The sequence below is a fragment of the Oreochromis niloticus genome, linkage group LG9, assembly GCF_001858045.2.
Source record: "Oreochromis niloticus isolate F11D_XX linkage group LG9, O_niloticus_UMD_NMBU, whole genome shotgun sequence".
Taxonomy (NCBI): domain Eukaryota; kingdom Metazoa; phylum Chordata; class Actinopteri; order Cichliformes; family Cichlidae; genus Oreochromis; species Oreochromis niloticus.
In genome coordinates, this window is record NC_031974.2 from 14,488,811 (window position 1) to 14,513,068 (window position 24,258).

Sequence of the window (24,258 nt, forward strand, 5' to 3'; positions counted from 1 at the left end):
TCCTGAATCAGTCTTATTAGGTAATGTTCAAATAATTTTATCATTCCAGTGTTTTCAGTGTGGGAGAAAGTACTCAGGGCCTTCAAGTTACTCACTATGAAAGGCAGCAACAAGTTTAATATTCAGAAACCTAAAGTATGTATCAGCAGCAGAATGGAGCTAAAAATAAATGTTTGTTTCAGTTCTATGAAGCTTTGAGTATTTTGGATTAGTAGCACTGCTGTGTATGTTGCATCATATTGCTGAAATTGTTTATATGCTTTATATATTCTGAGGTAAGTTGACCATCATATTCTATAAAGATGTTATGTGTTTGTATACTTTCTGCCCAGTTTGACCAATTTAGCAGAAGTCAGCCTGTTTAAGAGGATACAGGTAAGCAGATGTGTCAGTGGATAATGGCAGGTCATCCTGAAACAATCAGAATCAGAATACTTTATTAATCCCTAAGGAAATAATGTGGGTTACAGTTGCTCCAAGAAGAAATGATAAAAATAGTAACAGTAACAGACTAAACTCCAAACAAATCATTATGTTACAGATTTTAATATTAATTAGTCATTGTCAATTGTTGATTTGTCCTGTTCTCAATGTATGATGAATTATGATGACTGTTTGGTAGCCGTTTGCATACAATGCATACTCTTTCTCTCTCTCTTCATATGTGTGTGTGTGTGTCTCTGGCGAAATTCAGTATGGTTCCTACAACAGTTTTATGTTAATGTATAATCCTTAATATGTTTTATGTGTGTGTGTGTGTGTGTGGGGGGGGCAGAGGGAGTGTTCGCCCAGGGCTCCAAACAGGCTACCACCCTAGGACCGCCACTGTTTATGATGTTCTAAAGGTTTCAGCATCTTTTTGAATTTCTCACATCTGGAAAGGTACGAGTGAGCTTTCGTATCGTACTGTGAGTGATGCTCGTCAGCACACAAACCCAGAGTTTCTCTACAGCAGGGATGTGAAACTCAACTGCACAGGGGGCCAAAACTCAAGGCACACTTTAGGCCGCGGGCCAAACAAGATAAACATTTTTTGAACACACTAAAACAATATTTTTTAAACATAAATATGAATAAACACAGACAGGAGTATTATTCCAGAAAAAAATAAACTTAAAAAAATAAACTTTAACTTTAAATATTTTCCTCTTCATAAAAATATATCCTGTCAAAATTATGCAAGTTAGAAATATGAACATGCTGCCAAAACCCCAGAATAAATAAATGAAAGCATACACAAGGTTTGAGCCACATGTAGACGGAGCTGGGGCATTGCTTCAGGAATGGAACTAATAAACTGTGCGGGCCATTCAGTGTCAGAGTTACACTGCAGCTCCATCTGAATCTGCACAGGTGCAGTTTCCATGTAAATGGGTTGCAAAGCAACCCAACGGTTTGCGTTACGGTGATCATTACATGCTCAATTTTTAGGACTTTACCACACAGCCTTTCCTGGTGTATGATCAGTGAGTGATCTGCTGTTAACTCACCGGTACATTTCTCCTCCTGCGCATCTTTACTCTCATCCTGCCGACTTGTCCACTTTTTTTCACTGCACAACACCGGCGCTCCATCTGCTGTAAGTCCAACAAGTTTGTCCCAGGGCAGTTTCATGTCGGTTACACTTTCACATGCGTCTTTTCCTGTCGTTGTCCCGTGCATCGATTTAATGTTCAATATTTCCTCTCCACGGATGTAGATGGCCAGCCATGGAATGTCCATCATGTCTGTACTTTCATCCACAGCAAGAGAGTATGCAATAAAGTTTTTGCTTCTTTCACACAATTGTGTTCTTAAATCAGTGGCCATCTCATAAACCCGATCAGCAATCGTATTTCTCTTCAGGCTCACATTTGTCAAAATCTGTGTTTTGTCTGGATAGAAGAGGTCGCACAGCTTCATCATGCAGCGGGCTGATTTGGCTGTCTCCTCTGCTACAATAAAATTTGCTTTCACAACAGCTTCACTTTGTGATTTACCAGTTTACTAGCAATGTAAACTGCTGGTAAACTGTTACCAGCTGTCTGTAAACATATATTCAGTCTCCCATCGGTGCTGAAAGGCTCTGTTTTCAGAAATAACTTTTCTCTTTGCCATTGTGAGGGGCTAGCTTCGCAATAACAGAAGTTTGACTTGAATGACGCGGGAATGTTTCCAGGTAGCCTAACGTTTGGGAAGGAGGCTGCAGCGCTGCGTTACAGGATCTGTTGTTTGTGTGTTATTAGCACCTCATATCGCCGGGCCATGCATAACAGTAATAAAAAATCTATATAAAATGATCTCGCGGGCCGGTGTTCTGACACACCTGATATGAATATACGCCGGGCCGGATGTGGCCCGCGGGCCTTGAGTTAGACACATGTGCTCTACAGGAACACACAGAGAGTTATTCCCTGTACTGTAAGGACACATTCAGCATTGTGCAGTAAATCCAGATCATCCCAGTTAAATGATTACATGGATGTGAGTGTGATCGTCAGAGCAGCACTGATCAGTGTCAGGTTATAATGTCCACAGTGTACACAAACACTAAGTTTGAGTGTGTGCACTGAGAATTCAGTCAAAGCATTTAACTGAGGTGTGAAAAAATAAGCTGAACTCTACAGCTTGTTGTGGTGCCCTGTGGCTTTAGGTGCTGACAAGCCTTCCATCTGTTCTCCAGCATTTACAGCCGTAAAATATCTCCACATGTTGCTCCTGTTTCTCACTCTCTGCAGTCCAAATGCGTTTTCTGTGTGTAGCCGAGTCACGTGACAGCACAGTAACAAATCCGAGCAGGGCAGAAGAAGGGGGTGGAGCAAAGTGAGTCTGCCGCATAAGAAGAGGTGTTTGCACAGACAGAGTTGCTTCTTCATCCGCAGCGAGTAAAGTAGTGAACCCAGAGGAGTATCGATCATAAACCACTACCAACGTTTGAATCGATATCTGCATCACCCTTGTCTCCTGGATCGTAGCTGAGATCAGCGTGAACCACGTGGGTCTCTGCTCCCTGATCGGTTTCCTGTGTTTGGAAAGAGTTCCAGCTTCATCATGGAGTTTCTCTCGGTTTGTGGGCTCATCTAAAGGTAAGCACCGAGCTAACCTCAACACTAGATTTACTAACCCTTCTCAAATTTGCGTAAATCCCTTGAACCCAACACTTACTAAAATCACTGACTTTTTTATTTTCTGGTGCAAGTCCCGAGGTGTTAATCACCCCTGCTGAGACTTTTACAGGTCATATGCTCGATTCTCCTCCTGCTTTTGTTGTGCAAACCACCCATTGTCTTTGAGGCCTGGCACATCTGCTTTTGCACACTGTAACGTGCGGTGGAGATGAAGCCAGCCGCGGAGGTGTGCAGGTGGATAGCGAATGAGCAACAGTTTCTAACTTTCCAAAAGTACTCATTTATTTAGAGTATCAAAAATAAAAGTGCTACCTCTACCACACGTTACTCGAGAGCACACTAGTACGCAAACACAGGAGAGCATCCATTACCGGGAGAGTGCAAAGAAGAACAAAAAGGGGGTGACACACCAGTCATGAGACAGGAGGCGCCGCCATGTGGTGATACACTGCATTACAACAGCAACTGTTACAACACACATACAAACGCTGCAAACTGTGTTTATTTGACAGTGTAAAACAAAAGCAGCCAGAATAAAAACTGTACCAAGAGTACAGTCTAAAAGGCTCACTATACAAACAATCTGGAAACATAAATATGGACACATGTATTGAAAAATATTGATGTATATATTAGGGCTGCCATGATTAGTCAACTAGTCACGATTACGTCAACAATCAAAATCGTCAACGACTAATTTAATAGTCGACGCGTCGTTTGAAGCTTTTTAAGATCCCAAAAGACGCAGGAATAACGGTGTGTTCACACCGAACGCGATAGAGGCGGCCAGAGCGTCAGGTTTACATGTAAAGTCAATGGAAAGAGCGCGATGACACGCGATTGCGCGTCCAGCGAAAATTCGGAGGCAGATTTGCGTCGCGAAAACGCCAAAACGCCTGAAACGCGCGTCAGTGTAGCGCGTGGGGCGCGTTTGACTCGCGAAAAAAACCACACGCGTGAATTTTTGTGTTGCATTTTGTGCATACGCGTGTTTCGCCTCTACCGCTCGAGTTGGAAAATCTGAACTCCAGCGTCAAATCGCGCCGCGTCAACCAATCAGGAGCCTGGTGACGTGGCTGTAACCAGGTCAAAGGGGCAGATCAAACCAAAGCCCTTCATTCTTCAATGGAGGGAAGGCTAATCAACGCTGTAGCAAACAACCCGGAGCTGTACGACACCAGCTGCTTTGTGTACCGAGACAGGAATATAAAGGACCGAGCTTGGAGGAAGAAATGTGAAGAGATCGGGCAACCTGGTAAGTTCATTAATTTCTCTTTTTACATTTTTCACTGACCCGAGGAAGCCGCACAAAAGCTAGCAAGCCACCGCTATTTTCCCACTGATGTACAAATACCGTTCTGCTTTTATGCATGTTGTCATATAGGAATATATTTTGTTTATTAATAAACAGCACACAGTGGTCCCGCTCATCCGTCACTGCCTCGCTTTTTCGCTGATTTTTTTTTTTTGCACAGTACAGCATTGCATTCTGCAGCCTGATTGACAAATCTCCTCCGTGCTGTGTCTCCTGCGCTTGTCAAATTTATCATGTTTTGTTTTTATAACCATCACGTCCAATAGATAAAACAGCACAAAAACACCCATAACTATGACCCTCATTCGGAAATAGACACCTGCACCGCGAGGGGAAAAAGGCGCACGAAAGTGGCAGGCAGATGAAGACAAAACACGGCATAATACTTTTACGTTTTGCAATCTACAAAGGTTTGCACTTTGAGAATCAACTTGTGATAACTAGTGCTGGGCGATATGGAAAAAATGTTTATCACGATATGAATTATTTTATATCACGATATACCACCTGACCTGTGGTCATCTGGAAAGTATGCAGTCTTTAAACAGCGAGTGGAGAGGGTGCAGTCTTTGTTTTGAGTTACTGTAAAGCATGTCGCAAATCCGGGTGCACGTAAAGCAGCACCATTTTGCGAAACCACAAGACAGAGTTTCTTTGCGAAAAATATCATTTTTTTATACTTTATTTTCTCTTGCATAAAGTTAAGAGTATGTATAGTGAGAAGACAACACTAATATATTTGCACAGGCTATTTAACCCTTTAAGACCTACCATAGAACCAAGTCCGCCAGAGCTTATCTTTACATTTATTTATTTTGAGTGTCTTCATAGTTTTATTTTTGAGATGCACAAATTTTTATATACTACAGGAAAAATGAAAATAAATAAATGCAAATTTGCAAAAACACAGCATGTGCATCAAAATAAACTATTTACAACAGTGCAATTTGACTTCTAAGCATCCCAGAAACGATACAGAAGAGCATAAAGTCAAACATGACTTTTAAAAATACCAACATAGACTTTGAAGCTTAAAAAAACTACATTTTCCGCGAAAATGACGTCACTTCCGGTTTCGGACAGGTAATGGCGGACATAAGATAGTTCGCGCTGACTTGAACAGCTGATCGGATCGGCAAAGCCTGTTTCTGGAATATTGTGTTTTTGTTGCTGCAAGTCTGGAATATTATGTTTTTGTTGCTGGAAGTGTTTTTTATGCAATTTTTTGCAAAGCTATATGTGGAAGAAAACCGTGACCTAGGGCAAGCTAATGGAATAAGATGTAAGTACAACTCCTACAGTGTCATATGCAAAAAAAACATTATTGCGCTACCTTACGTGGTTACAGTTCTACAGGGATTTAAAAATAGTTAGGGAAAACGGAGTTGTAAAGGGTTAATGATATATTTTATGTAATAATTTGTAAAATTCGGGTTAGAAACGATATAAACGATAGAAGACAAATGGCACGATAGAAACTTTTCTATCGTCCACACGATATATATCGTCATATCGCCCAGCACTAGTGAGAACTGTGACTAATGTTCATGTGTGTGGGGGAAAAAAGTGTATAAAGTGCGTGGCAAGGGGCTAGTTATTCTGACAACCCCTGCTGCAATAAATGAGGGACCACTGTATATACTTTCGCTATGATTATTGTATTCAACCTGTTAACATTTAATATTGTCTTGACAGAACCAACTGATTCTGCAGCAGAGCATCCCCTGTTGCTTCTCCTTGCTCCCCAGTCCCTGAGCTCCTGCTGCTGCACCCACAGGTATGCAATTGTAGCATCAGATGTACAGCACGCACTGATAGCTTTTTACTCGGTGGGATTCCCTTGTGATCACCTTTACTAAATATCTACAACTAATCTGATTATATCCTGGTTTTTTTTTTTTTTTTTTTTTTTTTTTGTTGTTGTTGTTGTTGTTTTTTCAATGTTGAAATTAAAATCTAGTAGCAGCCTTCTCATTTCTTTGTGTTTTGTGCTGTTTTACAGGCCCAGAGAGGAGGACAGGTCCGAGGCAGATGAGGGACTGGTCCCAGGATGGTCCATCGGCGGTGGAGCTGGCCATCCTGGTGTCCCTGAAGAGGCCACGCCAGTCTCCAATGGAGCATTTCCTCCTCAGCTTTGTTCCTGCTCTGGAGAGCAGCTGGGTCCTTTTTATTCCTGTCTCTCTGTAAATACTTATATTTTATATATTTATGTTCAATGTTTTTCTGTTTGAGAATTTTAATATTATTTCAAATAAATTTTTATAATGACTAATGTCTCAGTTCTACTACACAGCAAATGTTGGCACACGACTTGACACATGTAGAATTTATTTCATATTACACTAATGACAGAATATACTAATACAGTGGGATGCAAAAGTTTGGGCAACCTTGTTAATAGCCATTATTTTCCTGTATAAATCGTTGGTTGTTACAATAAAAAATGTCAGTTAAATATATCATACAGAAGACACACACAGTGATATTTGATAAGTGAAAAGAAGTTTACTGGATTTACAAAAAGTGTGCAATAATTGTTTAAACAAAATCAAGCAGGTGCATAAATTTGGGCACCACAAAAAAAGAAATGGAATAAATATTTAGTGCATATCAATGTGTGTGTCTCCTATGTGATATATGGGGTGCCTTTGTCTGGACGTGCTTCCCATCCAGAGCTCCACAGCAGAGAGGAAAGTTCCAGCGCTCCTAGAATCCCTCTGTGATGGACCGCCAGTCTCCAGGTGAAGGCACAGCCATGAAGTCGTCCACTAGACAGTCCCAGATGGCTGTCGCTACCTGGGGGGTGATCTGGCACACTGTGGACACACCGACTCTGAAACTGAACGCGATGGTCCTGAAGGAGTCCCCGGTGGCAAGGAACCTGGACAAAATTGTTCAAAATTAGTATTATGTGTACTGCGGTTACAAAATACATTATTCAAATTCCAAAATACTTTTGTGATGTCAGATTTAAATTACAAAACATAAATCTTACATAAAACATTTTGTAATTATAAGGATAATTACATAATATATATTAGATATAATATAAAACAGTCAGTTGTGTTTTGTTTTAACTTTACCATATCATAATTTGATTGGTAGCAACTTTTACCACTACAGTGTGCCAATCACTCATAATTCCTAGACATGTCAATCAGGTAGGAATGAAGTAAGACATTAATAGAAATAAAGAGTTGTATGTTGACATGTAGCCCTTCCCTTGCTTAAATCATTGTTAATATTTTTGAAAAATTAACCTGTGATAAGACATAGCTTATCAAGAGAGAATATGCTAGATAGAACCATATAACTAAAGATGAACCAAACTGTTCACAATTTTATCTAGCTCTCAGTTATAAAAAAAAAAAAGGAGTGAGTATCACTACAAAGATTACCAACAGTGGTCCTCATACCACAGTTTGATATCAGCAAACACTGAGAGCATACATTGATATGACACCACAGCCATGCTATCATTGCTAACACTGATAACATAGCATAAATTGAATTAAATCGGGACTTGATGAGAACTGTCGAGTATCACTAGAAATATTATAAACAGTCGTCTCCATACCACAGTTTGCTATCAGTAAACACCGACGGCATTCACTGTTAGCATACCACAGCCATGTTAGCAGTGAATAAACGATAGTTTAGCATATATTAGCACAGGTATCAATAAACACAACCGTATTAAACACTTTTACTAACCTCAGGCAGATGGACAGGCACTCTGCAGGTGGGATTGAGCGCCTGTAGTTGGTGTCTAGGCGGGCGATTCTGGGACCGATGCGGGACAGCAGGTCCTCAAACTGGCAAGTGAAAGACGGTGATATCGCTGAAATCGGCCGTCATCCAGGCGCAGCTCCTCGAGCAAGTGGTGAAACTCACCAAACTGCTCACGCCTCTGGAGGACCTGATGGACCCAGGTGGGGCGAGGACGTCCTTAACGCCGCTGCTCTGCTCTCCACAGTAAATAGAGGAGGGAGACTCTCTCTTCAAATGCTAGCTCGACAGCTGCCATCTAGCAAAGATACTGTCTGGCACAACTTCCTCCCACATCCCTCCCACATTTCCGGTTCACGCGCGTCAAAATGGATTTTTCTTGGACACGCGTTGAGGTGTGTATGACATTCTATATGTATTCCATATACAATTTGTATGTACAGAGGGGATCAAACTACCAGAAGGCAACATTGCAGACATAGAGGACAGTTACAATTACCTGGGGATCCCGCAGGCAAATGGGAATCATGAAGAGGCCGCTAGGAAAGCTGCAACCACCAAGTACCTGCAGAGGGTCAGGCAAGTCCTGAGGAGTCAGCTAAACGGTAAGAACAAGATCCGGGCTGTCAACACCTACGCCCTGCCAAAGCTGGACTGAAAGACTGCACGGAAGCACTAATGATGGCAGCTCAGGAACAAGCACTAAGCACAAGATCCATTGAGGCTGGGGTCTATCACACCAGGTATCTGTGCCGAGTATAACTTGGAAGTCCCCAGGTCAAAATGGGAGAGAATAAGAGAGCTAAGATCCTGTGGGACTTCCAGATACAGACAGACAAAATGGTAGTGGCTAACCAACCGGACATAGTGGTGGTAGACAAACATGAGAAGACGGCCGTAGTGATCGATGTAGCGGTTCCGAATGACACCAACATCAGGAAGAAGGAACACGAGAAGCTGTGTGTTTCCTGCCGTTATTGTCTACTCATACATGTCTCTGAAACATCCAGAGTACATCCTGTGCTAATCTCACTGAACAGACGTACAGGCACTTTGCAGGCCAAATGTCTCTAATCTTTGCCCTAGAAACAAGTCGAATATATATCTTTGTCTGTAAGCGTGTTTGACCCTCAAAAGACTCAATGCCATCTCTCATGAGCACATGCAATGAGTGTATGAAAATGAGTATAACTACTTATTTAATAAAAGCTTTTATACAAAGTACCACAAATAAAAAGCCCGGTTAGAATAATGTGTTTCCCACAACTCACTGCCTCTGTTTGTATCTCTGTCACTGCAGGACCAACGTGGACCGAGAAGTCAGCGCTCTCAGGAGGCCGACAAACCTCACAGAAGAAAGGGAGAGAAAAATTACAGCTGTGACGAGTGTGGGAAAGATTTTACCGTAAAAGCTTCCCTAAAAATGCATCAGGTCATCCACACTGGAGAGAGACCGTTCAGCTGTGGAGACTGTGGAAAGTCTTTTACCAAGTCTGGAAACTTAAAAACGCACCAACTCATCCACACTGGAGAGAGACCATTTAGCTGTGATGAGTGTGGAAAGTCTTTTACGCAGTCTGGAAGCTTAAAAAAACACCAACTCATCCACACTGGAGAGAAACCGTTCAGCTGTGGAGACTGTGGAAAGTCTTTTACACAGTCTGCAAGTTTAAAAACACACCAACTCATCCACACTGGAGAGAGACCGTTCAGCTGTGGAGACTGTGGAAAGTCATTTACAGAGTCTGGAAGCTTAAAAAAACACCAACTCATCCACACTGGAGAGAGACCGTTCAGCTGTGACGAGTGTGGAAAGTCTTTTACCAAGTTTGGACACTTAAAAACACACCAACTCATCCACACTGGAGAGAGACCATTCAGCTGTGACGAGTGTGGAAAGTCTTTTACCCACTCTGGACACTTAAAAACACACCAACTCATCCACAGTGGAGAGAGACCATTCAGCTGTGACGAGTGTGGAAAGTCTTTTACCAAATCTGGAAACTTAAAAACACACCAACTCATCCACACTGGAGAGAGACCGTTCAGCTGTGATCAGTGTGGCAGAGCTTTTACTCAGAGTAACGGCTTAAAGAGTCATCTAGTTACCCACTGTGGAATTAAGGCATACAGCTGTGACATTTGTGGAAAAACTTTCAGTCTGAAACAGAGCCGAAATACACACCTACGCATTCACACCGGACATGATGTGTACAGCTGTGATCAGTGTGGCAAACAGTTTGCTATAAACACACGCTTACAACGTCACATGTTTACCCACTCTGAGGAACGACCTTATAAATGTGACCTGTGTGAGAAGACTTTTAAATCTCCATATTACTTGAAAGCACACCAACAAATCCACACCAGAAAGACTCTACAAGTGCATGTACTGTGAGGTATGTACTTCTATTTTTATCTTGTCATTTTTATCTTGTCAGCCTGACTGTTTGAAAGAACTATTTGGCGCCCTGGGTGAACACTCCCTCTGCCCCCCCCCCCCCCCCCCACACACACACACACACACATATGAAGAGAGAGAATTCATAGTATGCAAACGGCTACTAAACAAACATCATAACTCGTCATACAATGAGAACAGGACAAACCAACAATTGACACTGACTAATTACTATTAAATTATTGCATATATTGTTTGGAGTTTAGTCTGTTACTGTTACTATTTTTACCATTTCTTCTTGGAGAAACTAACCCACATAATTCCCTTAGGGATTAAGAAAGTATTCTGATTCTTAATGTTTTAGGATACATGACCTGCCATTATCCAATGACACATCTGCTTACCTGTATCTTTTGCTCGTTTTTCCTTCTAGGAGCCATAATTAAATGTATTGAATTTTAATGATCACTGGGTTTTCATTTGTTTGGTTGCTATGGTGATGTGTAACGGGAGTCACGTGGTTGCTAGCGGTGACATTAAGAGGGCGCTGTCAGTCTGTCATTCACTGGTTTGATTTTGACAGAGAGGAGGGCTGGGTAGCCGTAGTTTTTGTTGACCGCAGCCAACGAGTTTCCCCTTCTTGCATTAGAGCCTGTGAAGTTTTAAGAGTTTGAATCGCGAGCCGATCACATTGCTCTGTAAACTTTTCAAGCACTTTAATAAACAAGCAAGCAATTCCACCTCTCGCATTATTGCGTAAAGTTGACAGCGCGTCAGGCAAATAGGCAGGCTCAGTCCCCGGCCTCTAGCGACTGTGGAAGTCGCTACACTCCTCTTCTTTTCTCTTTTTTTTAAACTTTAAAAACGGGTTGTGTGTGAGACTTTAAATCAACAAAATATAAAATATACATTTTAAATTGTTATTGATCCCTTTACCCGTAGTCCTAAAGTGTATATTTATTTTTTACTCTTAAATATTTATTGTTCGTTTACTTGCACTGCTGTAACTGGAGCCTCGTCATCTCGTCTCTCTCTATACTGGACTGTATGTAACGGAGATGACAATAAAGTTTACTTTGACTAAAGCAGCGAGCAGGCGCACCGAGGGCTCTCGTGCTCACTTTTCGTGTATTGATTGATTGATTGACAGATTGATTATACTTTATTCATCCCGAGGGAAATATAGAAAAACATCGGTGCAAATTATAAGTCTGTATCATAATGTCTGGTGTTTTCGTGTTGTTGGTTTGTTTTTATTTTGCGAGTTGGTTATTAGATGCTGCTCCAGTCAGCCAGAGAATCCCCCGCCGCCCCGCCCTCTCCTCCCTGTGCCGCAAGCAGCAGGCGTAACCCGCAAACGGAGGGCGCCCTTACTCCCAGCAAATGGGCGATAGAAATCCGATCGGTGCCTATGCCATCCCCAATATGCGCTGGCTGATGTCGGGGCAGCATGAGTACGAGCAATTGTTTTTTTTTTTGTTGCCGATGCCCGTGATGCCGCCCCCACCACGATGCCGCCCCGGGCAACCACCCGTGTCGCCAGTATCTAAAACCGCTACTGACTCTGCTCATCAAATTGTGTTAGCATGTTAGCAATTTTACTGCATGGAAAAACACCTCTGAATGATTATTCAGACTCTAATCACAGGTTTTTAGTGATAGTGTTTGAGAATTATATTACTGTTGTTGTAGCATTAAACTAGTATTAATTTAATGTTTTTACTCTTATCGTTTTTATAGCACATTATATTGAGCTGAGTGTGATAATGTAAACAGTAAAATGTAATTGGACTTTGGCAGAGATGCTCTTTATTTCAGGCGATGTTGAGGATGAAAATGTTAAAGGATTGACTTACACTGTGCTTGTGTCTTTGTTTAGAAGCAGAGCGACACAGATGGATCCAGTTCTCAGCCCTGTCATTGCTGTGGGAAAGACTTTTTTTGTGACCTTTGTGGAAAAACTTTCAGTCATCGAAGGACTCTGAAAATACATCAACGTAAACACACTGGAGACAAAATGAACTACTGTAAAGAATGCGGGAGAGGCTTCACCACTTCAAAGGACTTCAAACAATATGAACTCCTTCACAGTGGGGTTAAAAAGCACGTCTGCGATCAGTGTGGGTCATCCTTCATCAGTGCACATAAGCTTCAAAAGCGAGTCCACACATGAGAGAAACCAAACAAGTGCAGACACTGTGACAAAACCCTTTCACAATCATGTGATCACACTAAGCATGAACGCAGACACATGAAAGAGAACTTCATCTGTGAAAGAGTTTAAGTAATCTCAGTTCATACTCCACTCACAAACGATTCCATGTTACGAATAACCTGTTACGTCTTGATTCCCGCTTTTAAGTAAATCTTGTAAACAGAATGAAAATGTGCCTCGTTACACTTTAAGCTTTCTAAACTGTTCTACTGTAGTGTTTGTGTTGAGTGGTTAGCTTTGTTCCAGTAGTTGAATCAAAAAATCTGTTTCCTGTTATCATGTTTTTAATGAATGCATCGATCCATGTTTTCTGCAGGGTTTTTTTTTTCAGCTTGTTTGCGTTATGAAATCCTGCAACATTTAAACCAAAATTTTATATGTTAAATAAAGAAATGGTTTACTGACAAAGAGTTTGAGCTGTGATGTCATTTCCTGTATATCAGAGCAACACCTGACGTTACCAATTTTTAAAGTCATAGTCAAATTATGTGTTCGCATGACCTTGTGAAAACTGCCAGGACCTTCCTGATGCAGAGAGTTGTGTGTGTGTGTGTGTGTGTGTGTGGGGGGGGGGGGGGTATAAAAGAGAAGCTGAGGCATCCCAAGGTTAAAGCTGGCATAACTGAACTTTAATGTTTGATGCGTGTTTTGGCTCTCCTGCGCGCAGTAATTAATAGCTTGAACACAGCAGAGCTTGATATAAAGACCCGGGTGACAACTAACTTTATGCTGCTGATTATACTTGGCCCTAAAATACCTAGAAATATGGTATCTAACCAGATACTTGCTCTGGATGGCATTACCTTGGCCTCCAGTAACACCTTGGAGTAATATTTGACCAGGACATTAAACAAATATTTAGGGCTGTGTGATGGACGGAGTTGAAAAAGCAGAAGGAGTCACAAGAATTATTAGAAAAACAGGGTTTTCATTCATTTAACCCAAAAATTATATTTACAAAAGTAATTAATGTTGAGCTCATAAAAAAGGTCAAAGAAACAAAACTGAACTCAGGCAAAGAACTGCAAACTTAACAAACCAAATGACTGCACAAAGAAATATAACCGACCTAAACAAACATAACAGTACTAAAGAAATGGCACAGAAGGGTTTATATAAAGTCTGATCAGACCACTATGACACACGAGGAGTAACTAAACAAAACACAGTTGTAAACAACAAACATGGCAGTACAGTCTGGTTTGTTAATAAACTAAACACAAAAGAAGGAAGTCAAAACTACTAAACCCTAAACTCAAACATTAAGTACAAATACTTTGTTTTAAAAGTAGAATGGGAGGCAGAGCCTTCAGTTTTCAGGCGCCTCTTCTGTGGAACCAGCTTCCAGTTTGGATTCGTGAGACAGATGCTATCTCTACTTTCAAGATTAGGCTTAAAACTTTCCTTTTTGCTAAAGCAGGCTGCCGGGGATTCCCATGATGCATTGAGTTTTTCCTTTCCAGTCACCTTTCTCACTCATTATGTGTTAATAGACTTCTCTACATTGAATCATATCTGTTATTAATCTCTGTCTCTTTTCCACAGCAAGTCTTTATCCTGTTTTCCTTCTCTCACCCCAACCGGTCGCAGCAGATGGCCCCGCCCCTCCCTGAGCCTGGTTCTGCCGGAGGTTTCTTCCTGTTAAAAGGGAGTTTTTCCTTCCCACTGTCGCCAAAGTGCTTGCTCATAGGGGGTCATATGATTGTTGGGCTTTTCTCTGTATCTACTGTACAATATAAAGTGCTTTGAGGCGACTTTTGTTGTGATTTGGCGCTATATAGATAAAATTGAATTTAATTGAATTGGTTCTTTAGTAGGTCTAGAGGGGTTAAACTGCGTCCTCACATCTGCTTCATCATCATCATCATCATCATCATCATCAACAACAACTTTTTTTATAAAAGCACTTTAAAACAACCACAGCTGACACAAAGTGCTGTACATTGGAACTGTAAAATAAAATTACATGAGATATAAGTAAAAACCAAATAAAAGAAGAGTGAAATCATTAATTAAATAACTACTTCAATTAAAAGAGAAACTAAGTCTCACTGAGGTTAAAAGCCAAGGAATAAATGTGGGTTTTAAGACGCAATTTAAAAGTGGACAGTGAAGGGGCCTCTCTAACGTGCATGGGCAAATTATTCCATAATTTTGGAGCCACAATAGAGAAGGCCCTGTCCCCTCTGAGCTTCCTCCTGGATCTCGGTACCTCCAGGAGCAGCTGGTTAGCTGACCTGAGAGACCGACAGGGTGTGTGGGGATGAAGAAGCTCAGAGAGGTAAGGCGGGGCAAGATTCTGAAGGCATTTAAAAACAAACATGAGAATTTTAAAATTAACTCTAAAAGACACAGGCAGACAGTGCAGAGAGGCTAGCACGGGGGTTATATGCTCTCTTTTTCGAGTTCCTGTTAGGAGTCGTGCAGCCGCATTTTGAACCAGCTGCAGACGTGAGAGCAATGACTGACTGACCCCCACATAAGGTGAGTTACAGTAGTCCAGGCGGGAAGAAATAAAAGCATGGATCACTGTTTCAAGGTGCTGCCTCGAAAGAAAAGATTTTACTCTTGCCAGCCGCCTTAAATGATAAAAACTGGACTTCACCACTGCTCTGATTTGGTTGTCCAATTTAAAATCACTGTCCAACTTAAAACCAAGGTCAGTAACAACAGGTTTAAAATAGACTTCCAGGGATCCTAAAACAACAGAGGAGGACTCTCAGGGACCACTGGGTCCAAAAACCAACACTTCTGTTTTCTTTTCATTAAAATTTAAAAAGTTTAGAGCCAACCAAGCTTTAATGTCATCTAGACATGTCAAGAGAGGTTTTATGGAGATGCCATCCTTGTGCTTTAGTGGCAAATAAATTTGGCAGTCATCGGCATAACAGTGAAATGAGATCCCATGCCTTCTAAGGATGGAACCCAGAGGCAATAGATACAGTAAAAAGAGCAGTGGCCCTAAAATTGAGCCCTGTGGGACGCCGCATGACAAAGGAGCAGAAGACGATTCGTAACCGAGAAGGCTAACAGAGAAAGTTCTATTTGACAAATAAGACCTAAACCAATTAAGTGCAGTGCCACCAATACCCACTACATCATGTAATCGAGAAATCAGAATATTGTGGTCTACGGTGTCAAAGGCAGCAGTTAGGTCAAGTAAGACAAGAACAACATGGTTACCAGAATCGCATGCCAGAAGGATGTCATTAAAAACCCTTAATAATGCAGATTCTGTGCTGTGAAGGGTTTTAAAACCTGATTGAAAAAACTCAAAGATGCCATTATCATCTAGAAAATCTTTCAGTTGGCTAAAAACAATTTTCTCTAAAACCTTGGAGAGTAAAGGCAGCTTGGAAATAGGCCTATAGTTCGTGTTAGGGTTCAATGTTGAGAGAGGAATCCATAAAAAACCACAGATCCGGTCCAGTGTGGAATTAGACAGTATTTTAATAAACACGTGTGAGTTCAACAACCCAATCAGTGTTGAACTGTCTTTATCATATTCAGACAACTGTTTTATGGGGTTAAGAATTGTACAGCCCCCTTTTCTGTTACTAGGCAGATTTACGTCACACCAAAACCACAATGACTTTTAACATAGAACATCATCTTCGTGTCGACGGCTAATGCTTCCTGTCAGCCCGCCTTCGCTGTCGCTTATCTCCCTGGAACATCAGGTGCACTTCCTGTAGAAAATGTCACTCATACAGGCACAACTTTGCAGTCTAAAACTCATTTAGTAGGTAAGAGTTTATATCTGTGTGTGTGTGCACGTGCAGGGGCGCGTGCATGCTGTGTACTGCGTACGTGTCATGACCTCTCACTATTTGTCTGTCTGTACGTGCAGAGTTTGCATCTGCTTTCTGAACCTTAGTTGACCTCAACTTAAGCAACTTGAACTTTCCCCTATCAGTGATCCCTCTAACTAAGTGTGTGGGTGGTTACGTGTATGTCCGAACCAAGACTATATATGTAATCTACTGAATAAACACCCTACTCTTCAGCTTGTGCTCACTCTGCTTTCGGTTTCACTTCTGCAAAAGCACGCCGTTTCCTGTCAGCCTGCAACTCAGTTTTCTCACCCACTGAAGACTTCAGTATAAGAATATAAAAACATTCGAAAACCTTTAAATTTTAGAACCACCTGTAATAAACCTGTTAATATTTGATTATGATAACCCCTGTAATACAAATTATAACCTAATGCCAGCACTTCAATAAATGCTTGGATGAAATGATAATTAATGCAATGATAAAGATGATGGTTATGAACAGTAACCCTAAAATAATTCCTATAATTCTACACTTCCCTCTCTTGACCTCTTGACCACAAGAGGTCACCATACACTTATAACATTACTCTGACCCTCTCTAGAAATGCCCGCTCCCCCTAAGAACACTCCATGGGTAAAGTCAGGTTCGTCCTTGGTCCCTCTCTCGTGGAAATCTCCTCCTGTAAAGGATAGAAAACACTTTCTCCCTACTTTATTCAAACCTGATTCCAGCTAATATTACTCAAAACATGAACCTAATTTTGTATTTGGTTTTTGACTTTTATTTTTATATCTCATTCAACCGTACTCAGCATTTGTAAAACTCTCCAAGCACTGCCTTTAAGAGAATCGAAGGAAGCACGTCTCTGCATGTGCTTCCTCTTTGCTCCTTATCTGATCATCAACATCCTGTGCACAAAACTGTCACTGCTGCAAGGGCCTGCCTCTCATCTAAAGTCACCTCTCACAAGCAAAATCATCATAAAATCATTATAAGGGCTTATTCTACTAAAAGGATCAAAGAAAAAACAACCACTTTAATCACTAAGTGTAAGCACCTAGTTAATTGCTCCTAGATAAACTTCATCATAGCTAAAAGCTGAACTCTAACTGTATTTTGAACTCCCATTTCCTGGGTGATAACCTGTTTGAATCTATCATTTTATTTCATTTTGCTGCTTTTAATGTAATGACTCCTTCTAACTTAAACTTTATCAGACTTAACCAACATATATAAGCTTTCTCCCTTTGCTTCTGTTTTGCTTCAACAAGTATTTGTTATTCTGTAACTGCTTTTTATATAAGAGGACTAAGTTAGAGCTGCATGTGTTATCTCAATATTTTATATGTCACTCAGTTTAGTTACAAGCAAAACTCCTATTCAGTTCCTCTTTCTGTCATTTGTTATTGGGCCACCTCAAATTCAGTTAAAAGCTAAAGGAATTTCAGGCCCTAGGCCTCACCTATGTTTAAACCATATGTGTTTGTAAGCGTGAATGCTGTTTATCCTTCTGTTGCTCCAAGTCCCCTACAATATATCGACTGAGACATAACGCTCATCGAAGCTTATGACCTTTAAATGGACCGAACCTCAACTCTGTTAATGAGCACGATTGCAATGTGTAAGAAAAAATCATTTCTACATATATAATCTCCAATATTATTCATTTGAGTCCATAACACTTTTAACATCCTCATAAAAAGCTCTCCTCTCCCCTAGAAATAAATCTATTTACTATCTGTTTCTAAAGCCTACATTATAACAACATTCTAACATTATGTCACTGTTACAACTTATCCTAAAAATCAAAAAGAAATCACACATTTTCTACTCATAAAATCGTCACTATCTTCCCCAAAGCATATCCTTTATTCCCACAATTTCCCCTTTAAGTTTGGTGTACAACTTCTTATTAACCCCAGCAATTTATCTCCTAAACCTAATTCAGTTCCTTTTAATCCTTTCTTTTAACAAATCCTCAGTTTTACTATATCTAGCTTATCAAACAACCCCAATCATTATAGAATCCTAGTAAAACCCCTTTCAAATTAAACAAATTAAATCTTAAATCCCTCTCTTTTTTGACACATCTCATGTGGCAAAAAACTCAACATGCTTCACCCAAGCTTAACAAATCAAAAGGAAAAAAGGTTAGTCATTTCATTTCTCAGAACAGCTCAGCAATTCTCCTCTCCGGTGTTTTGCTTCAGCCCTGAAAACCTATGTTTAAGGAACAAAATCAATTTAATCATCATGTCAAATCTCCTCCAACTCGTTGCTCCATGGAAAGTCTGGATCCTTGGAATTTCCTGAAAACAAAACCTGTGCCTTACATTTCATACTCAACTCTCCCTTTATGATCTAGTCTGTGTCATGACAAAAATAACCTTAAACAAAACAGTTATTAATCCTGAGTTACCTCAGTTAATGGTAACTTGAATCTCATCAAACAATGTTTCCCCTTTTAGCATTTAGCATTCTATAGTGTAATAACATAATCCAACCCCAGTAAATAATTTTCTCAAAACAAACATCAATATCCCAAAATCAGCATCCCCAGATTTAAGTCTCCCACTTGTCCTGCTTATGGCAAAAGCAAAACAAAGCATCCCCTTTCTTTTCCTCACATGATAAATCTGTCCACATTTATTCATTCCCACCTTAGTCCAGTCACTCGCATTCACTCAAATGCATTCACACATGATATTTTTTGCTGATCTGCAGCCTTCTGCGCACGTCATCAGATGCTCCACATCAGCAAAATGAGCTCAATCATTTGTTTTATTTCGTTTTCCTTTTTAGGAAAATAGTTCTCTATATTTTTGACTGGATTGACACGCTGCAATCATTTTTTAGACAGAGACTTGCCGCCAATCAGTCTCTGATTGTAATCAATTATAATCTGTAAAGCCCACCTGATTTTCGTACTTGGTAATTTTGTCAGCGCCGTCCGTTCACTCTCTTCCAGGCCTGCTTAGAACAAAAATGAAAAAAGAGAGCTGATTATTAGCTCATCAAAGTACCAAACAAAATCACCTGACAGGTTTTTTCTCTAAGTGCACTGTTACAAAAACTATGGGCCCTTTTAGACATGTCCATGTTTATCAAAACTCCCTCTCTTGAAATAGAAACAACAGCCTCAAAAATCTAAAACAATCTTAAATTTCACCCATTCAACACACCGAAAACCTCGCCAAAAGCTACACCGTTTCGTACACAACAATAACCCCGGTTAAGCACATTACCATACTCAGATTCAGCCTAACACCTTACAACAATGTGTCAACACTAATTTATAGACCTCCTAATCAAATTTGCACCTCTGAACAATCTACCCCTCCTTTAAGGCCTCAATCACACACACACAGCAAGCTCCTCTGTCCACATTCACACGAGCTCTCAAACTTTTGCATACTCAGCCATATCTCAACAATTTAACTTGGCAAAAGAAATACATGTTTAAACTTTATCACGTTATTGAATTATTTTCATTTTCTTTCTATACTAATCACTTACTTTGATAAATCAGTGCAAGAGCACTCCTAAGTAATCACTCCTCTTTTGTTTTGTTTTGTTTTGTTTTTTTTTTTTGTTTTTTTCCCTAACTCACTCCCTTGTCATACAGCTTCGTTTGAGTTATTCCACAACAACTCTATTTTATCCAAGTGTGTTTTAAGTGTATTTTCTTCAACATTCACACCATTTTAACCCTTATGAACTTAACAGGCTGATTTAATTACATATGTTTGTGTTCTTAGCCAAGTTTTAATCACTATCTATGCATTACTCTTCATGAGCTTATCTCTGTAAGGTTAGTGCATTTTCTGTTTGTATGTGTGATTTTTATAAATGTTTCTTTTGCAGTGTTTCAAACTCCTTTGACAGGGTGTATTTTCTCTCTCTGGTTCATCACTGGTCATTGTTAATGACATTTCCCCTTCGTCTGTGCCCAGTGGCCTTACCTGTTAAATCCCGTCTCCTCCAGTGACTCCAAGGTCACTCCGGGACTTAGGTTCAAGCAATCGTGACTGCGCCTTGCCTTAGGTTGTCCCAGGGTTTCGAGGTGGGATCTTACCCGTCATGGGCTGTCCAGCCTTCCATGCCCGCCTACTACAGGGGCCAACTGGGCAAGAGTGTTATCAGATCTAGGGGACAAACTGGTTCTGGAAATTAAAGGAGTGTAAACTGCTTTCTTTATTAAACTTTCCAACAATAATTTCACATGTAACAGTTTGTGTACGTGCGTTTTCAATTCATTAATGTAATTGTTAGTTCATGTATTTATTTCTCTCGGTCTGTCTCTTTTCTAAAACCTGTAATTAATATAATTTTATTACTTTATTACTTTTTCTTAAAACATGCATTCGCTTCATCTTCTTAGAATTTAACTCTGTCTATTTCTCTGGGTGCTCCCCTGACATCATCAGTCACACACACACCTTCCTCTCACACACAGCAGCACAGTATTTCCTATTTCTCTTTCCTGTTCCTACAGATTAATCAAACACTTGTTTTTTTTCATATTTACAGTCTACAAACCCTCTTTAGTTTTACTAAGTCTTGGTCTAAAAACAATACACCTTCCTTTCACTCACACACATTTAAATAGAGCTCTTCCACACATCATAACCTCACTCATGCGTTTCTTGAATTAAAAGCACTTTCAAACTTTAGCACATCCTACTTTTCCTCACAAAAGAAATATATTTCCCACTCCTTTATTTCATACACACGTTTAAAAGTTCTAACCTCTTTAGTCATTCAGTAATCGTCTCACACACTGTCTTTTCTTTCAAACTCCCCCTTTTCACTTAGACAAATCACCCAGTCACTCAAATCAAATACTGACAGCATTCACACAGTTAAAATCACACAAAATACGCTTTCATACGAGTATTTTGGACATGCCTTCCATGATCAGAAAGAGCAAGTCAAAAGAAAAAAGAAAAAGAAAACTGAAACCTCTCATCGTCTCACAGCTTCTCCCCACACACACATAACTGAAAAATAAAACACACCAACATTTATGGCTCACGAAATATACATCTATCAAAATTCAGTCATTTTCTAATCATCCACACTAATATATTCACACTGTATTTACACTCTCATAATAAACAAAACCAACCTCTTATATACAGGCATTTAGCAAAAAGCTCTCAGTCCTCTCGAAATTGAAACCACCCTCTCTGCGCGTCACTGCTGCTCATTTGCATTTACACACACCATCCGTGCACATCCGGCTGTGCATTACTGACACAGAGACTGATCTTACTCATAGATCTCATATTTTATATTACAGACGTCTTTAATTACAACTGCACAGATTTTTTAGGCCTTGTCGCTCCTACAAATTTCGAAAATTTTCCATAACCGACTCGAACGGGCAAACCTTCAGGTTTTTTGCGACCAATTTAACAGACCAGACTCGAACTGCTCTGTCCAGATTTCTAGCCCTAACTTAATTTACCGGTAGCCAAAAAAGCGCAAGAATAGGGGACTTGAACCCCTAGCAATTTTGGAAATTCCCCAGTTTTCCCCGGTTTGTCGTACCGTACTATCCCATTAGTCGCCGCTAGGTCAAGGATAAACGTCTTTATCCAGGAGGGAGCGTTACCTCCGAGAAAATGCGCTTCTTAACAGACGCCGCTGTCGTCCTAGACAAATTTAGAATAATTTGAAACAACAATCTACACCCAACACAGGATTAAGATTGAGGCAGATCTACCTTTGTGGACATAGGGGACTTGAACCCACGAGATGACCATCACAAGATAGACCCAATGTCCAGCGGGACTTGAACCCACAGAAATGACCAATTTCCCTACTTTCTACATTTCTTTGGGACTTGAACCCAGTACTTTTACTTATCACTTATCATTACTTCATCCAGCATGCTCATGAAATTCCCATCAAACTCAAAACAGACCTTCACCAGTAATTACAGTGACCAGGCTTTTAATTTGACATGCCCAATGTGACACCTTTTGGAAATATATTTCAACAGGCAGTGTCTTACCTTTAATGCCCCGGGGAATGCCTGCTCACTTTCACCACTGATTACCGTCTGCCCGTCCAATTACCACGGACCCCGGATCTCACCAAAACCCCTCTACCTCTCTCTCACCGGAACGAGCCCCCAAATGTTAGGGTTCAATGTTGAGAGAGGAATCCATAAAAAACCACAGATCCGGTCCAGTGTGGAATTAGACAGTATTTTAATAAACACATGTGTGAGTTCAACAACCCAATCAGTGTTGAACTGTCTTTATCATATTCAGACAACTGTTTTATGGGGTTAAGAATTGTACAGCCCCCTTTTCTGTTACTAGGCAGATTTACGTCACACCAAAACCACAATGACTTTTAACATAGAACATCATCTTCGTGTCGACGGCTAATGCTTCCTGTCAGCCCGCCTTCGCTGTCGCTTATCTCCCTGGAACATCAGGTGCACTTCCTGTAGAAAATGTCACTCATACAGGCACAACTTTGCAGTCTAAAACTCATTTAGTAGGTAAGAGTTTATATCTGTGTGTGTGTGCACGTGCAGGGGCGCGTGCATGCTGTGTACTGCGTACGTGTCATGACCTCTCACTATTTGTCTGTCTGTACGTGCAGAGTTTGCATCTGCTTTCTGAACCTTAGTTGACCTCAACTTAAGCAACTTGAACTTTCCCCTATCAGTGATCCCTCTAACTAAGTGTGTGGGTGGTTACGTGTATGTCCAAACCAAGACTATATATGTAATCTACTGAATAAACACCCTACTCTTCAGCTTGTGCTCACTCTGCTTTCGGTTTCACTTCTGCAAAAGCACGCCGTTTCCTGTCAGCCTGCAACTCAGTTTTCTCACCCACTGAAGACTTCAGTATAAGAATATAAAAACATTCGAAAACCTTTAAATTTTAGAACCACCTGTAATAAACCTGTTAATATTTGATTATGATAACCCCTGTAATACAAATTATAACCTAATGCCAGCACTTCAATAAATGCTTGGATGAAATGATAATTAATGCAATGATAAAGATGATGGTTATGAACAGTAACCCTAAAATAATTCCTATAATTCTACATTCGCTAAAACTGTGTGATCAAGGCCAGGTTTCTTAAGCAGTGGCTGCACTACTGCATGTTTGAAATTTGCAGGAACCATACCAGAAGACAAACTGCTATTAATAATGTCAAGGACACACTGTCGTATTCTAGGAAAAAGTTCTTTAAAGAACTGTGGAGGGAAAGGATCCCGAGGGGAACCTGTGGGCTTAATATGGCAAACCACATCCTCTAAAGTGGAGAGCGTCACAAGCTCAAACTTTGTAAAAACAGCAGCGCAAGGGACAAAGACAGAGGGGTCAGAGTCAGGAGCTGTGATAAGAGCCCTGGTGGTGACAACCTTTTCAATAAAAAAGTTCATTCATTCAAATCATTGCATATCTCAGGAGAAACTTCCAAACAGACATTCAATGGAGTACTGAGAACAGTGTCAATGGTCCTAAATAACACACGTGGGTTATGACAGTTGGAAGAAATAATATTTGCAAAATATTCCCTTTTTGCCTCTTTAACAGTGTTCTGGTAGCGATGCCAGCAGTCTTTTAGAATTTGAAATGATACATGCAGTTTATCCTTTTTCCATCTCCGTTCTGCTCGACGACATTCCCTCTTAACAGCGCGAGTGCTCTCATTAAACCAAGGCTCAGGTTTAGCC

At 40.5% G+C, this 24,258-nt stretch overlaps 1 protein-coding gene across 2 annotated transcripts; it reads left to right on the forward strand.

Annotated features, from left to right (window-relative positions):
- On the forward strand, positions 1-13,067 carry LOC109203557 (gastrula zinc finger protein XlCGF8.2DB-like). Of its 2 annotated transcripts, none has more exons than XM_025910395.1 (3): positions 1-20; positions 9,452-10,550; positions 12,432-13,067. In XM_025910395.1, the coding sequence occupies exon 2, from the start codon at positions 9,575-9,577 to the stop codon at positions 10,547-10,549; it is 975 nt and encodes a 324-aa protein (XP_025766180.1). In that variant the 5' UTR covers positions 1-20; positions 9,452-9,574; the 3' UTR covers position 10,550; positions 12,432-13,067. The 2 variants fall into 2 exon arrangements, with proteins under 2 accessions (XP_025766180.1, XP_025766181.1); XM_025910396.1 differs by lacking the exon at positions 1-20 and having other exon boundaries at positions 9,444-10,250; positions 10,335-10,550.
- The last annotated feature ends 11,191 nt before the right edge of the window (positions 13,068-24,258 follow it).